The sequence below is a fragment of the Mus caroli genome, chromosome 1 (assembly GCF_900094665.2).
Source record: "Mus caroli chromosome 1, CAROLI_EIJ_v1.1, whole genome shotgun sequence".
NCBI classification, from domain to species: domain Eukaryota; kingdom Metazoa; phylum Chordata; class Mammalia; order Rodentia; family Muridae; genus Mus; species Mus caroli.
In genome coordinates, this window is record NC_034570.1 from 110,926,445 (window position 1) to 110,941,369 (window position 14,925).

The 14,925-nt window shown below is 49.2% G+C and overlaps 1 protein-coding gene across 1 annotated transcript in view; it reads right to left on the reverse strand.

Moving 5' to 3' along the window:
- The window catches only part of Gli2 (GLI family zinc finger 2), a 223,534-nt gene that overhangs the window by 49,126 nt on the left and 159,483 nt on the right, over positions 1-14,925 (reverse strand). Inside the window, exon 3 of the mRNA XM_021165818.1 lies at positions 9,163-9,268. Coding sequence (XP_021021477.1) covers positions 9,163-9,268 — 106 coding nt within the window. The remainder of the gene's footprint in view (positions 1-9,162; positions 9,269-14,925) is intronic.

Below are 14,925 nucleotides of genomic sequence, written 5' to 3' on the forward strand. Positions count from 1 at the left end.
AGAGAGAGAGAGAGAGAAGAGAAGAGAAGAGAAGAGAAGAGAAGAGAAGAGAAGAGAAGAGAAGAGAAGAGAAGAGAAGAGAAGAGAAGAGAAGAGAGAGAGAAAGGGGAGAGAGAGGGGGAGAAGGACAGCGGGGGAGGGGGAGGGAGAGAAAGGTAGAGAGAAAGAAAGAGAGAGGGAGGGGGAAAGGGGAGAGGAAAAGAGAGGGAGAGAGAGGAGGAGGGAGAAGAGGAGGGGGAGAGGGAGAGAAAAGGGAGGTAGAAGAAGAGGGAGGGGAAGGAAGAGAGAGGGAGAGAAAGAGGGAAGGAGGGAGAGGAAGAGGGATACAGAGAGGGGAGAAGGGAGGGAGAGGGAAGGGGGAGAGTTGTTCAGGCATGTCCATGAACCTGTGAAAGCCAGAGGTCCGCATCAGGTGGCTTCCTTAGTTGCTTTCCACTTATTTCTTGGGACAGTATCTCTCACTTCAGCAGACAGCTGCCTAGTAAGCCCCAGTGACCTGCCACCCTGGCACCAGGCTTACAAGTGTTCACCACCATGACTGGCTTTTTCAAGTGCATCCTAGGGGACTGAAGTCAGGTCCTCGGCTGGCACAGGACCGACTGAGGCATCTTCCCAACTCTAAAGGGGTGTGTTTTACCTCTGGATCCCTCTTAATTCTCTGTTTCCTGGATGCCATGTAATGAGCAGCCTCCTCTGTCACAAGATTCTGCCACCAAGAGACATGGTGAGCGTCTCTGCCTCACCATGGGCTTATGGCTATGGAGCCGGAGGACATGGACTGAAGTCCACGAAATCTGAGCTCAAATAAATCTCCCCTCAAGTTATTCTCTCCGTTACCTATCCCAACAAGAGATAGTCTAACACAAGTTATGCCAAGGAAGGGGCAGGTTGCTGTCCAGTGCCTCGGTTTCCCTCTTATGAGCAGGAGGGACAGCATCACCATGTTTGCAGGGCAGCAGTCTTGACTGCTCAACGGCTGGGCTGGCCTCGAGGGAAGCAGGAGTCTCCTTGTCTAAGGGTCCCTCCATCAAGGGCAGGCTGTGTGGGCAGCCTGCTCCAGGCTGTGTGCTCTCCTTCTGTCTGCTGACCAGTCCATCAGAGGTAGAAAGTTGTCAGTCATGGCAGGTTTTACAGAGAGAGAGAGAGTCCCAATGACAGAGAACAACATGGTGGGGATGAAGTCATGTCAGGAGAAGGGACAAGGCTTCTGGTAGGTGGCCTGAGCCCATCTAGCACCTCAGCCTAGGAAGCAGGCAGACATGCCCTTCCCAAGTCTCCACTCACCAGGCTTTAAAAAGGAGCACACACACACTTGCTGAGGGAGAAGATGATTCTTTAAGATGCACAAACAAAGCTAAAACTGGGGTACAGAGCTAAGAATTCAGAAGAAACCAGATAAACTTTTGTCTGCCCAGCTGCTGCCCTTGGGGAATGGTTGAAGACTGTCACAGGCCCCAGAATCACGCTAGTAAGTCACCAGGTGGCATGTTTTTCAACAACCATGACCTTGGAAGAGCTATCTTCAAATCCCACAGACTAGAAAGTTAGCTACCTGAGCACAGTCACAGCAACGAAACGACCATTTTAAGTGACAGTGTGCCAATTTACGGGCTGACATCTCCATTTGTACATTCCTGCTGGGGACAGGCAGAGACTTATATGTGTAAAATGGTTCCCTTGGGGGAACTTTGGGTAAGGTGTGCCCACCACCTGGTATCCCTTCTCCTTCCTTAACACCCCAGTCCAGTGTGTTGACTTTCCATGAGCTGAGAGCTATACCCCAGAGCCATCTGTCCCCACAGAGCCTTTCTGCCCTCTGTGGAGAGTGTGACCTTGCCATAAATACTAACTAAGTGCAACCCAGCACCAAGTGATCTTCTGGGAGCCATTAGCTGTAGTCAGACACAGAAGGTGGGCTGGGTGGAAATCATGGTGGTCAGGCCTGGTGCCAGACAAGAAAGGACAGCAGGACACTGGTCTCTGTGGCTGAGAGGTCACGGTCTCTCCCCAGTACATGGTCCATGCCTCCTGCAAGCTCAGATATGGATGGGTTTAGGCCAACCAGGAGAACCTCAGCTATGAGTGGGAGGGCAAGAAGCACAGGGGACTTTAATGCCCCCATTTCTGAGGTAGCATTGCTGTTGTTGAGAGTGTAGCTGACTCCATGATTCCAGAAAGTTAATACTCTGTGCTTCTTTCCTGGTTGTCAAAGAAATAGGAAGGTCCCTAAAAACTGGTCTGTGTAAGCTTAGAATTAAGGCGATCCCCAGGCCTCATCCCGGACTTGGAAAAATCAGAATATTTGGACTAAGTGTTAGGAGCAAGCATCTTTAAGACATGGGTGTAGGGTGAAAGGGGCTGGAGATGGAGCCCAGTTTGTCATGTGGTACCTGGCAGATACACCGTCCTGGGTTTCATCCCTAACGTGATATAAGCCAGGTGTGGTGGTGCACATCTGTAATTTCAGCACTCTGGAGGTAGAAGCAGGAGGACTAGAAAGAAGCTCTCAGCTACAGAGCGAGTTTGAGGCTAGCCTGAGCTTCATGAGACCTTGTCTCAAAAAACAGAACTGCCAGACTGCTCAGATGGGGATCTGCTACACTGAGGAGTTCCTCCCAGTTCTTCTCAGCCAGAGGTAGTTCCAACCGCCTCCGAAATGCCAGGACAGAACAGATCAAAGCTGGAGCCCACAAACAACACAGACTGAAGGCAGAGCCTCCTGAACCAGTGGCATGGACTCCATAGCTTCCACTCAGGGACACAAAGTACTCTTGGCCCAATGTGTACCAAAGTCCTCGTTCTTTTCTGGGGACCAGCCCCACCACACTCTACCACCCTCCCTCTAGCACCCTGCCAGACTCTTTTAAGAGCAGAAGCCCAGCGGAAAGCAAGGTGCTCCTCTCCTCCCGGACAGACACTGCAGGTCGGGTTGTTTCCACTCTCAACTGGCTTTTTCTTCTTCCTTTGGGATCTCAGGAGCATGTCCTCACAGGGGTCAGAGAGAACCCCTGACTGATGTGTCTCCTTGCATTTTCCATAGACCCAAGACGTTGCACTTCAAGTTCAGGGACAGCACCATTGCACATTAGCACTGTGAGCAACACTGCCACTCGAGCATCAGGAAGCAACGTGATTTTCTTCTTTGCAGTACTATGAACTCATGTACTGGAGGTGAACCTTCTACCGCTGTACTGGCTAGTTTTGTGTCAACTTGACACAGCTGGAGTTATCACAGAGAAAGGAGCTTCAGTTGTGAAAATGCCTCCATGAGATACAACTGCAAGGCATTTTCTCAATTAGTGATCAGGGGGAAAGGTCCCTTGTGAGTGGGACTATCTCTGGGCTGGTAGTCTTGGTTCTATAAGAGAGCAGGCTGAGCAAGCCAGGGGAAGCAAGCCAGTAAGGAACATCCCTCCATGGCCTCTGCATCAGCTCCTGCTTCCTGACCTGCTTGAGTTCCAGTCCTGACTTCCTTGGTGATGAACAGCAGTGTGGAAGTGTAAGCTGAATAAACCCTTTCCTCCCCAATTTGCTTCTTGGTCATGATGTTTGTGCAGGAATAGAAACCCTGACTAAGACAACCGCTAAACTAAAGCCCTAGTTTTCAGTGTGAATCTTGTTTTGATGCTGATCAAGAAATAATCTCCCTACAAGGAGGTGGGAAGAGGGTGTTTCTGGGAAGTCATCTAATTGGCTGGGCAGCAAGATATTCCCATGCTGAAAGCTGTGCCCAGCAGCTCTTTGGGGGCAGGGTGTTCAGTCCCAAATAAGGCTGTTAGGACACTGTCTTTTTAGGGTTGCTGTTGCTTCAATGAAACACTATGAGCAAAGGCAAGTTGGTATGGAAAGGGTTTATCTGGTTTGTGCTTCCACATCACAGTTCATCATCAAAGGACAGGAACTCAAGCAGGGCAGGAACCCAGAGGCAGGAGCTGATGCAGAGGCCATGGAGGGGGTGCTGCTTACTGGCTTGCTCATCATGGCTTGCTCAACCTGGGTTTCTTCTAGAACCCAAGACCTCCAGCTCAGGAATGGCCCCACCTACAACGAGCTGGATTGATCACTAATTGATGCCTTACAGACTTGTCTACAGCCAGATCATATAGAGATGTTTTCTCAATTGAAGTTCCCTCTCTCAGATAACTTTAGCTGTTATCTGACATAAAACATAAAGCTAGCCAGCAAAGACCCAGGCAGGCCTCACCATGGTTCCATCCTCCTAGGTCCCCTGATAAATCTGCCCATCATCTCTGACTCTGGGGCTTTAGGGACACTGACATCCAAACTCCTCCACTGAGAGAAAGTCTCCCTCCTTCTTTATGCTCATCTGATCTGCACCCCAGCCCCCATCCTCTTCTAATGGCAAGCCATATTTGTCGTCTGGTCTGTGGTGAAGCCTCTTCTGAAACAGGTAACTGGGAGAGCCACAGCAACAATAAACTCTAGCAGGATATCCTAAACTTTTCTACCCTCTTCCCTGCAATATCCGATCTCATTCTCAGAACAACGAAGGGGCTGGTGAGATGGCTTTGCCAGGAAAGTGTTGTCCCCTTCAAGCACAAGGACCCAGCCTGAGCCCCAGAACCAATGTTAAGCAAAAAAGGGGTGGTGGTGGTGCCCACCTATAGTCTCAGCACTTGGAAGGCAGAGGCAGACAGGTCTCTGAGTTCAAGGCAGAGCAACACAGTAAGACTCAGTCTCAATTCCCCCAGCACCACCCCTAAAATAGAGCTGAGGGACCAGGGAGTGCTTATTGAGCAAACCCAAGCACTTGAATTTAGATTTCCCTGATGCCCACATAAAATTAGGATGTGGTGGCAAGTGTCTGTAAGTCCAATGTTGGGGACAGAAACAGGCAGATCCTAGAAACTGGCTGGCCAGTCAGCCTAGCTGTATTGGTAAACTCTGGGTTCAGTTAGAGACCTTGTCTCAAAAGAATGATGGTGATGGTGATGGTGATGATGATGGTGATAATGATGATAACGTGCAGAACCATACAGGAGGAAAATCCATAGCATGCATTTTTATCCCAGTGCTAGAAAGACACACAGCAGAGCCACAGGCCTCATTGGCTAGCTGTAATAGTTTACTGGGGATATTCCCAGCCAGTGAGAGATACTATGTTAAAAAACAAGGTAAAACAAGAGCTCCCAAGAAACAACAGCAGAGGTTGTTTTCTGGCTCTGCTCATGTGAGCACTCACCCATGGCACACACCACATAGCCACACAATTGTTAGGCCTGTGACTGTTACAAAACGACAACTTGGTGGATTCTGCTATTAAGATCATGGAAAGGTTTTGAGTTTGGCATTCAAGGGGATACTAAGGTAGATTTGAGGGGTAGAGGAGATGTATGAGAAGAATTATCAGTTAGCAACACGGACCGACAGACAGATGACAACATAGCAAAAGCTCTGAGGAGTGCTCGGGACCACAAGGCAGAGAGGGGGTTCCCTTCTTCTAGGCCTCGGAGGAACAGGGAGATTTTCTGCCACATCTGATGGGTGGTCCAGTGTGGGTCTGCATTTGGTGATGGGGTGTGCGGCTCCAAGGATGGGGCGGAGCGGTGCATCTAGGTGAAGTGTGCCAGTTACACCCATAGTGCTGCTGTTCTCAGGTCCCAGAGTCTGCAACCTGAGGCCTGTAAACTTCCTGGAGGACCTGAGAATGGCACCTGTCACTCTCCTGGAACACTTTCCAGCACTTAGCGGGGTCTGTGAGGAATGAGGTTGAAGATCTGCAGACCAGCTATTGGTGGGGGCTTGCCATTCCTGTCACAGCAGCTAGAAGAGGTGACTGGAGGTCAGCATGGCTTCACTAGCCTCTGGTCTGAAACCTAACACTCAGTAGATATGTTTGCTTCATAGATGAAAAGATGAGGCTTGCCCATTCACAAGAGACCTATTGTGCACTGGCAGACATGTGGCAGTCCCCCCACCCCCTTGAGGGTCCGAGACAACAGCAGATCTTTGGGTAAGACCGAAGGAGTCCTGTGAGCACAACAGGGGTCACTAGACTTAGAGCCTGCACTCTGGGATCCTCCACTCCTGGGACCTATCAGGATCCTAAGAGCCACAGGCAGGGATCTGAGTGTTCTGGTAGTGTGGGGCAAGAGCAGCAGGTGCATCCAGCAGCAAGCAGAGGGCCTTGTGGTTCCAAGGGGGCAGGCAGTGGCCTAGACTCTTCTGACAAGAGATGACACGGTGCCTCATTTGCTGCATGCCGCGTGTGTAATTAGACACATTGGTGGTAGCTGGCAGCCTACAACATAGGCTTGATGGATTGGGGACTTCACCAGGCTCGGACCACATTAATCACTGAAGCTGGAACTATGGGGCCATTTTTCTTCCAGGGTTTGTCTAGCTCTCACCTGGGATAAGGGGAGTATGGGGACGAGGAGTTATGCCTCTCAGCCCGGAAGCTCTTATCATGTCCCTTCTTGATCTTCTTGGTGGAGACATACTATCCTGAGCTTGTCAAGGCCTGCCTCAGCAGAGCACAGGTCCTAGAAGCTGCTTCCTGGCGGTGGGGATGACAAACAGCACCCTCCTAGGCTATGCCCCACAGTCTGGTCCCCTAGACCTCACAGAAGCATGTGGGCCCATCTCCCAGGCTTTACACCGGGGCTTAGTGATATCAAATGATAAAGCTCCTAAGAAGGCATGCATATTAATCTCATCTGCATCAGAGTAGGGGGCTGGGAGAAGATGTTGGGATGTAGAGATGATTCTGGACCCAGCTGGATTGTCTTGAAAAGCAATAGCAACTGTCTTTGATGAAATAGTCAGAGAGAACATTGGAGCAGGAGAGGAGACTGACATGGGGTCAGGTCCAGGGGAAAGGCGCAATGGTGTGAGGTTGGGGTTGTAAGTCAAAAGATGCAGGAGTCTTCCAGAAATGGGGAAGGACAAATGCACGTTCCTTCCAGAAGTAAGTCCTGTCCACACTACGTAAGACTTCCTTCTGGTCTCTGGCCTCCAGAACTGTCTGAAAATACACTTGTGCTGCCTTAAGCCACAGAGTTGACTATCTGTGATAGCCACAGGAAATGACCACACATTCCTCAAGGTATTCAGTGCAAAGGGTATGGAAGTCAGTGAACAGCATGGTAATTCTCGTGCCTAAGGAGCTAGGGAGAGGGCTCAGTGGAGAACAGCACTTGCTGTGCAAGATGTGGACCTGTGTTCTAATCCCCAGCACTCACTTAGCAACGGGCATGACTTGTGGATCTCAAAGTCCACTGTGGGAGAACAGAGACAAGAGGATTACAGGAGCTTATTGGCTGTCAGCCTAGCTTCAGGTTCAGGGACAAACCTGTCTCTAGGGAGTAAGGGAAGTGATGGAGAAGGACATCAGATGTCCTCCTCTGGCTTACACACACATGCACACACACACACACATACAAACACACACACACACACACGCAAACACACAGGATCCTGAACAAGGAAATAAAGGCTTATGAGAAAACTATCCACATTAATATCAGATATGTGGATTAGTTCACTATATTGGTATTAGATGATACAGGATGTTAATGTCTGAATAGCTGGGTGGAGGGCATGTGGTTTATCTTGTTCAATTATTACAGCTCTTGCATGCCTGAATTTATTTCAAAATTTAATTAATTTATTTGAAGGTTATTGTGTATGCACCTTGTGTATTACCTTTGCATATTGGTGTTATGTGTGCCATGAGACACATGTGGATCAGAGGACAACTTTGGGGTTGCTTCTCTTCTTCTACCATTATACAGGGTTCCGGGATTGACCTCACTGCAAACACTTTTACTCATGGAACCATCTTGTCATTCCCCCAATGTTAAACTTAAAATTTGTCTTAAATGAAAGCCACAGTCCCAGGCTGGCTGTCTAGTAGGCAGGAGGTGTCCTGAAACAGGTGTCACTGGACAGCTGGCTGGCAGACAACAGAGGCACAATGCTTTGAACATCTGGGCACTCAGCTATGCTGACTAATTTTATTCTAGTGGGAGTTAGAATCTCATAGGTGGGGACTCTCTGCTCAGCACTCTCTGCGTACCTACTATGCACCTGCCACTGTAGGTACAGCAGCCTAAGGAGATCTCAGAGTTATGTGCCCTTGCTCTGATCTGGCAATGGTGTTGGAATTGAGAGCTGGGTCCCACTCAGGGTGGGGCATTCCATTCTCCTCGGGAGCTGGATCTCAAGCTGAGGGAGTTCAGACTGGGCAGGCAACAGGTGCCGGTCATCCCGACAAGTGACAGGGACTATGATTCAGCACCGCAGACAGCAATTTGATGTGGACAAGTGAGGAGGTTTGAGAAGGGTGGGAGGGGAAGGCGACAGACAGAGGGACTCACTTCCCATGCATGGAGGGCTGAATGAACAGCCAAGGCCCAAGCCTCTGTGATGGTTAATTCTGTTGTTCAACCTGACAATCTAGAACCTCATAGGAGACATATTATATCCCTGTAAGGGCTTTCTAGATTAGGTTATCTGGGGAAGAACTACCCCAGCTGTGGTGGCACTATTAACTGGGCTGGGGTCCCACACTGAAAGAGAAAGAGAGGTAGGGCAACCGAGCATCCATCTCTCCCAGCGCCCTGAATGTGGATGCCATGTGATCAGCTGTCATGACTTCACTGCAATGGACCCTCAAACCATGAACCAAAATAAACATTCCTTCCTTTGTTGCTTTGGTCAGCTACTTTATCACTGCAATGATGAAAATAACTGGTCTCTCCTCTGGAGGGGACCAGGTGGTGCAGGAGGGGGCGGGGCTCAGAAAGGAGCAAATGCCAAGAGAATGAACACCAGACAGGGCTGGAGGTCTCCCTTCCCCCGGGGAAATGCTGACTCAAATCACATCCTTGGGGACCTCAAGGTGGGAAGCAGGAAGAGACCTAAAGGCTCACTCTGAGCTAGTTGTAAAAGGGGGAGGGGACTCCAAACCACTACCCCAGGGCAGCCTGTACTTAAGATTACATTGTAGGGACCAATAAGGAAGCCTAGAGCTGTGGACCACGGTGATCCACGGAGACACATGATCCAAGCCTGCTACTTGGGGCTAGTGTGCACTGTCACCTGCTCATGGGTTCACAGTCACAGCACTTTTGTGACCTAAAAGGACAGAGGCAGGCAGCTGCACAGCAGGAGCAGTGTATGGAAGCCAACACTTACCCGTGTACACTGTGGACAGAGTGAGGGTCATAATGGTACCTTCCCTCCTGGTGTCTCATGTCAATCGGCAAAGGCGCGTGGAAAGCCGGCAGGAGCTGCTGAGGAACTGTGGAGAGGGAGGGAGAGAGAGAGAGAGAGGACTTCAAACACTTTCCCCCTCCCTGGAAAAACAATTTTCAAAAGGCTTTAAGCTCCGTGAATTCCTGAGCAAGAGTGGCCAGGACAAGGGGCTCCATGATGCCTGTGCTATCACACACCCACGAAGGGGGATGAATAAATAATCAAAGCCAGTCTGAGAATCCTACATCTTCCACATAAAAGATCCCCAGCCGTGCTCTTGACAAAGACAAGCAGCTCCATGCTCTTTGAACTTGGGGAACCCAGCTTGGCCACAAATCAGGACTGACAGTGCTGACAGACTCTGACTCGCACCAGCTTCTGCCCACCCCGGCTTGGCTGTGTGTGGCTTCAGTAGCATCAGGTACCAGCCTCAGATCCGCTGTGCACACAGGCTGCACATATTTACCTAGAACCGTCTGTGAAGCAAGGCCAGGCGAAGCTTGGGGGGAATCTGCTTAGGTAGCTAATTCCCTACTCTATGTGTATGTGCGTGCATGCCCGCATGCATGCCTGCACAGGTGTGTGCGTGCATGCATGTGCTTGAGTACACATGTGTGCATGAGCACCTGTGTGTGGTATGTGTGCACATATGTTCACAAGCATGTGGAGACCATAGGACAACCTCAGGTGTTGTTCATCTTCAGGTACTATCCAACTATCCACACTGTTTTATAAGGCAGGATCTCTCACTGTGATTTCGCAGTCTCTGATTCAGCTAGGCTGGCTGGCTAGCAAGTCCCAGATCCTCCTGTCTCTGCCTTCCCAATGCCGGGGTAGAAGGCACATGTCCCCACACCAGGCTTCTGACATTTATGGTGGTGACTGGGCTCTCATGCTTGTGCAGCAAGAGTTACTACCACCCCAGCCCCCAACCATGGTAAATTTAATTTTCACCATAGTGCCATAGAAGAGAAGTTTCTGTTTACAAAGAATAGCCTTATTTCGGTGAATCGATCAAGGCACACCTAAGCTGTCAGCAGCCCTGATGATATGGCGGATGAGGCAGATAGACTAGGCCCTACTTCCCTAGGCCAGTGGCCTTCTGACTAAGGGAAGAGTCCACAGAGGAATGAGGAATGCCCCAGCCCTTAGCCTTTTCCCAGCCTACTTGTTAAAAGGCCCTGTTTTCCTAAAGCCTATAATTATGTTTGCCTCTGGGGCACCCAGGCATTTTCTTTCAATAAGCAAAGAGCATCCTGCAATTACCATGTTGATTTGTTGAGCGCAGGCCAAGCACAGACAGGGGCTGACTCAGCTCCGAACTGACACACACGTGTTGGTGTTTTCAGTTCTGGAGGCACCACCAGCACCAAAGGGCTGGTAGTTAATATCAAGAGTGGAGAGCCGGGGCTGTGAAGATAGCTTAGTGGACTCAAGTTCAAAGCCCAGAACCCACATGAAAAGACAGTCAAGGTGGTGCACACTCATAAACCCAGAAGTGAGGAGGCGGAGGCAGGAGGATCCCTGCAGCTCTCTGACAAGACAGCTTAAAGCAATTGTTGGGAACCAGGTCCTAGTGAAAGACCATGTCTCAAAAAACAAGGCAGGCAGCACTTGAAGAATGAGCAGAAATAGCCTCTGGCCTCCATACATGTGTGTGTGTGTGTGTGTGTGTGTGTGTGTGTGTGTGTGTGTGCATGCACCAGCACAACACATGCACCTCCCACTTATGAGCATGCTCACAAACATTTACTATTTTCACAGTTGTAAGTAGAGAGTTGAGCAGCAGTGTCATAGTCATGGCACAAGGCTGTCAACACCTCCACCCACAGGACTTTTCAGTGTGTTAAGGGGGAACACCACTAAACACTATCAGTCCACTAGTCCCTGTCACTGACAACAGTCCCTCTGCATTCTGTCTTTGTGAACTTGATAACAAGTTTATTAGTATAGGACTTGTCCTTTTGTGTCTGGCTTACTTCTCTCAGCATATGTTCGTGAGGTTCATCAGTAATTCCTCTCCTTTGAAGGCTGACTGTTGCTCCATTGTTCAGATATACCACATTTTGTTTGTCTGTTACACTGTTGATAGGCATTTGGATTTAGTGCTATCAATTTTGAGGAGAGTGAGAGACAGAGTCTCACATTGTAGCCCAAGCTGGCCTTGAACAGATGACAATCATTTTGTATTCATCTTCTGAGTACTGAGATTATAGTATGAGCTACCCAACTGGCTTTAATGTTAACAATTCTCAATGAGGTGGCGCGTGCCTTTAATCCCAGCACTCAGGAGGCAGAGGCAGGTGGATTTCTGAGTTTGAGGTCAGCCTGGTCTACAAAGTGAGTTCCAGGACAGCCAGGGCTGTACAGAGAAACCCTATCTCGAAAAACCAAACCAACCAAACCAAACCAAACAAAACAAAAATACTGGTTTGTATTGTGTATGTGCACACATGTGAACGTATGCTGCATTATTGTGTGTGTGTGTGTGCATGTGTGAACGTATGCTGCATATGTATGTCCTCTGCCAAAGAAGGCAGTGTTCTTACCCACTGAGCCACTTGCAAGCTTTAAAAAAAAAAAAAAAAGCTTTTCTAAAAAAAGTCCCCCAACCTCAGCTTTAAAAAGAAAAGCTCTGGGACCTTAGAAACTAGAAATAGACATCAGATGCCCCAGAGCTGGAGCCACATCAGGCAGTTGTGAGCCGCACGATATGAGAGCTGAACTGAGAGCCGTACTGAGAGCTGAGCTCAGGTTCTCTGCAGGAGCACAACCTATACTAAGCTGCTGAACCATTCAGCCCAGTGACGGGAGCCCCGCTGTAACAGGATAGCACACACTCATTCATTCCCACTCACTCTCCCACTCACAGATTCACCACACAATCATCCCAGACCAAGTTTTCATACAGGTAAGTGAAGGGATGCAGGCTGGAACCAGCTCATCTGAAGTCAGACATTTCAGCTCAGTAGGGGCTTCCAGAAATAAGTGCTTGCTCAAAGCTCTCAGTGAGGAAATTTTAGCTTCTGAGAGAAATAACCTCCCATACAGAGGCCCCAGCAGCAGCTGAAGAATGCAAAGAGAAACAGAGGAAGCAAGAGCTACCTTCGGCTGGTAGACAGCTCAGTGGGTAAGTGCGCTTGCTGTGTGTGCACAAGGAGCCGAGTTCTAATCCCCGGCACCTATGCACACAGCTGGGCATGGCCACCTGTGATCCAGAGCTGTGGGGACAAGCACAGAAAGTCACTGAGGGCCTGCTAGCTGCCAACCTAGCTCCAGATTCAGTGGGAAACCCTGCCCAGAGGAATAAGGCAAGTGATAACGGAAGACAGCGATGCCCTGCTCTGGTCTTTACGACTGCATGTGCACCTGCACACACACGCAAATGCACCAGAGATACACACACACACACACACACACACACACACACACACACACACACCTCTTTACCCATATATACTTCTCACACACACTCAGACCCACATACAAAAAAACAGCCACCCCAGCCGACATATTGAATTTGATCATTCCACACAATGTTTTCATTGTGGGGTTTTTTTTTTTTTAAGGAAATCTAAATTAAATCATGTCCTCCGGCAGAAAGGGCACACACACACACACACACACACACACACACACCCCATATGCCATTTCAAAGAAATGTCTCCCTTTTTAAGTTTCTGAGGGAGAAGCTCAAAGTGGAGAAGGCTTGGCAACCACGCCCTGTCCCTAGAAAAATGCACATTTTGCACATTTGTTTTTGATCTTGCACAGAAAGTCCCTGAGGAAGTGAAGAGGAGGCAGCTGCCATGAAAAGTCCAGAATTTTTGTGTGCTAACTGAAACACCAAATGTTCCCTGACTGGTAGGGTCTGGTGAGGAGCCATTTGTGTGACAGGGTCCTGAGGTAACCATTTTGCTGTGTATGAGGAAGACGTTGAAAGGAGATAAGGGACAGGCTTTCCTTGGAGGCTGAGCTCAAGTTAAAGCCCCATCATGACCACAGTGGTGAATGAAAAGGGGTTCTTACAGGAAGAATGCAGAACATCTGGGTCATGAAAACACGTCTTGAAGTCACATCAGCTGACAGAGTGTTATGAGATAGTCACATGTGGCCATATCCTAGACACTGCCTAGAGAGGTGCTCAACAGACTTCTCGGTGGCCATGACCCACATATGGGACATTGTGGAGACACCACAGCCTTCTAGGATGTCCAGTCTCTGCAGAATGTGGTTCTCCAGAGCTTCCTGCCTTTTCAATTATAACTACAAGATGGAATCAGCTTGGAGGACATGTGTCCTCTGTGAGTGGGACCAGAGAAGTGGGTTTCTTTGAGAAGCCCTGCTGCCCAGGTATTTAACAATAGCCAGTGGAGACAAGCAACTCCAGGACAAGTGATTTTGTACAGTGCAGGTGGTGTGCTGGTTGCTGTTAATTGAATTGTCAGTGGGATGGGATTTATAACCACCATGGAATATACTCCTGAGTGTACCAAGGTGTTTCCAGAAAGGTTTACCTGAGCGGGGAAGACCCGCCCTGAGTGTAGAATGGTGTATTAGTTTCTTTTCTGTTGCTACGATAAACACTATGAGCAATACCATCTATTGAAGGAAGGGTTGGTTTGGTTTCCAGGTCCATAGGAATAGGTTATTGTGACAGTGAGACATGGCAGCAGGTGGCACGCACCACAGCTGGAGCAGAAGCTGAGGGCTCACATCTTAAAACAGAAAACACAAAGTAGGGAGAGCAGACTCCAACTGATGTGAGTCTTTAATCTTCACTTCCTGTGACATGATTCTCCTAACAAGGCCACACCTTCCCCAAACTCCCAAATTGCCCTGAACCACCAACTGGGAACCAAGTACTCAAATGCTCAAACTATGCAGGGGTTGGGGGAGGGGGGATGACATCTCATTTAAACACCACAGGTAGGCTGGAGTTCTGGATGGAATACAAAGGAGAAAGCAAGCTGAGTGTCAGAATTCACCTCTTTCTGCTTTCCAAGTACAGAAGCAAAATGACCAGACTTCCTGCATCTGTGCCCTCCCACCATGACCAGGTCCTTCCTTTCTTGGAAGATTACTTAAGTCATTTTCACTCGTCAGTATTTTGTCCCAGCCACAAGAAAATTAAGTAAGACAACAGGATGTTGTGCTAAGGCTCAAGCATATATAAGTGCAACCTTCAGGGTGACCAGGCCAAGGATGAGCGGCTGGCTGAAGTTCAGAGTTCTGTGGATTCCTGCGGCTCCACTATCCAGCCAGTATCCAGCCAGTCTAGATGAATCAATCAACCAGGTTAATGAGGCAGTGTCTTAAAACAAACAAACAAACAAACAAACCCAGACGCAAAGGACAGGAGTCACAGCTTTGTAGAAAAGGGCTTTGACAAATGGATTCTTCTGGCTTCTCATCACATCCTCAGGTACAAACCCCAGGAAGCCCAGCCTGGCTATTCCACACGAGCTTCCGGTATACAGGACACACAGAACAAGGGAACGTGCAAGATGTCTAAACAGGTGCTCCTGGAATTATTAGGTCACCTAGACTTTCCACTGGTGTAAAGATGAAGGAGTGGACCAGAGCTAGGGAGCCCTCTCTGAGCTGGGCTTGTCCTCAGCCCAAATGGGAGCTGGGACAGCTTCCAAGGCTGGCCTGTCAGTCAGGTGGAGTCAGGAAACCAAGTGCCTGATGCCCGTGCCT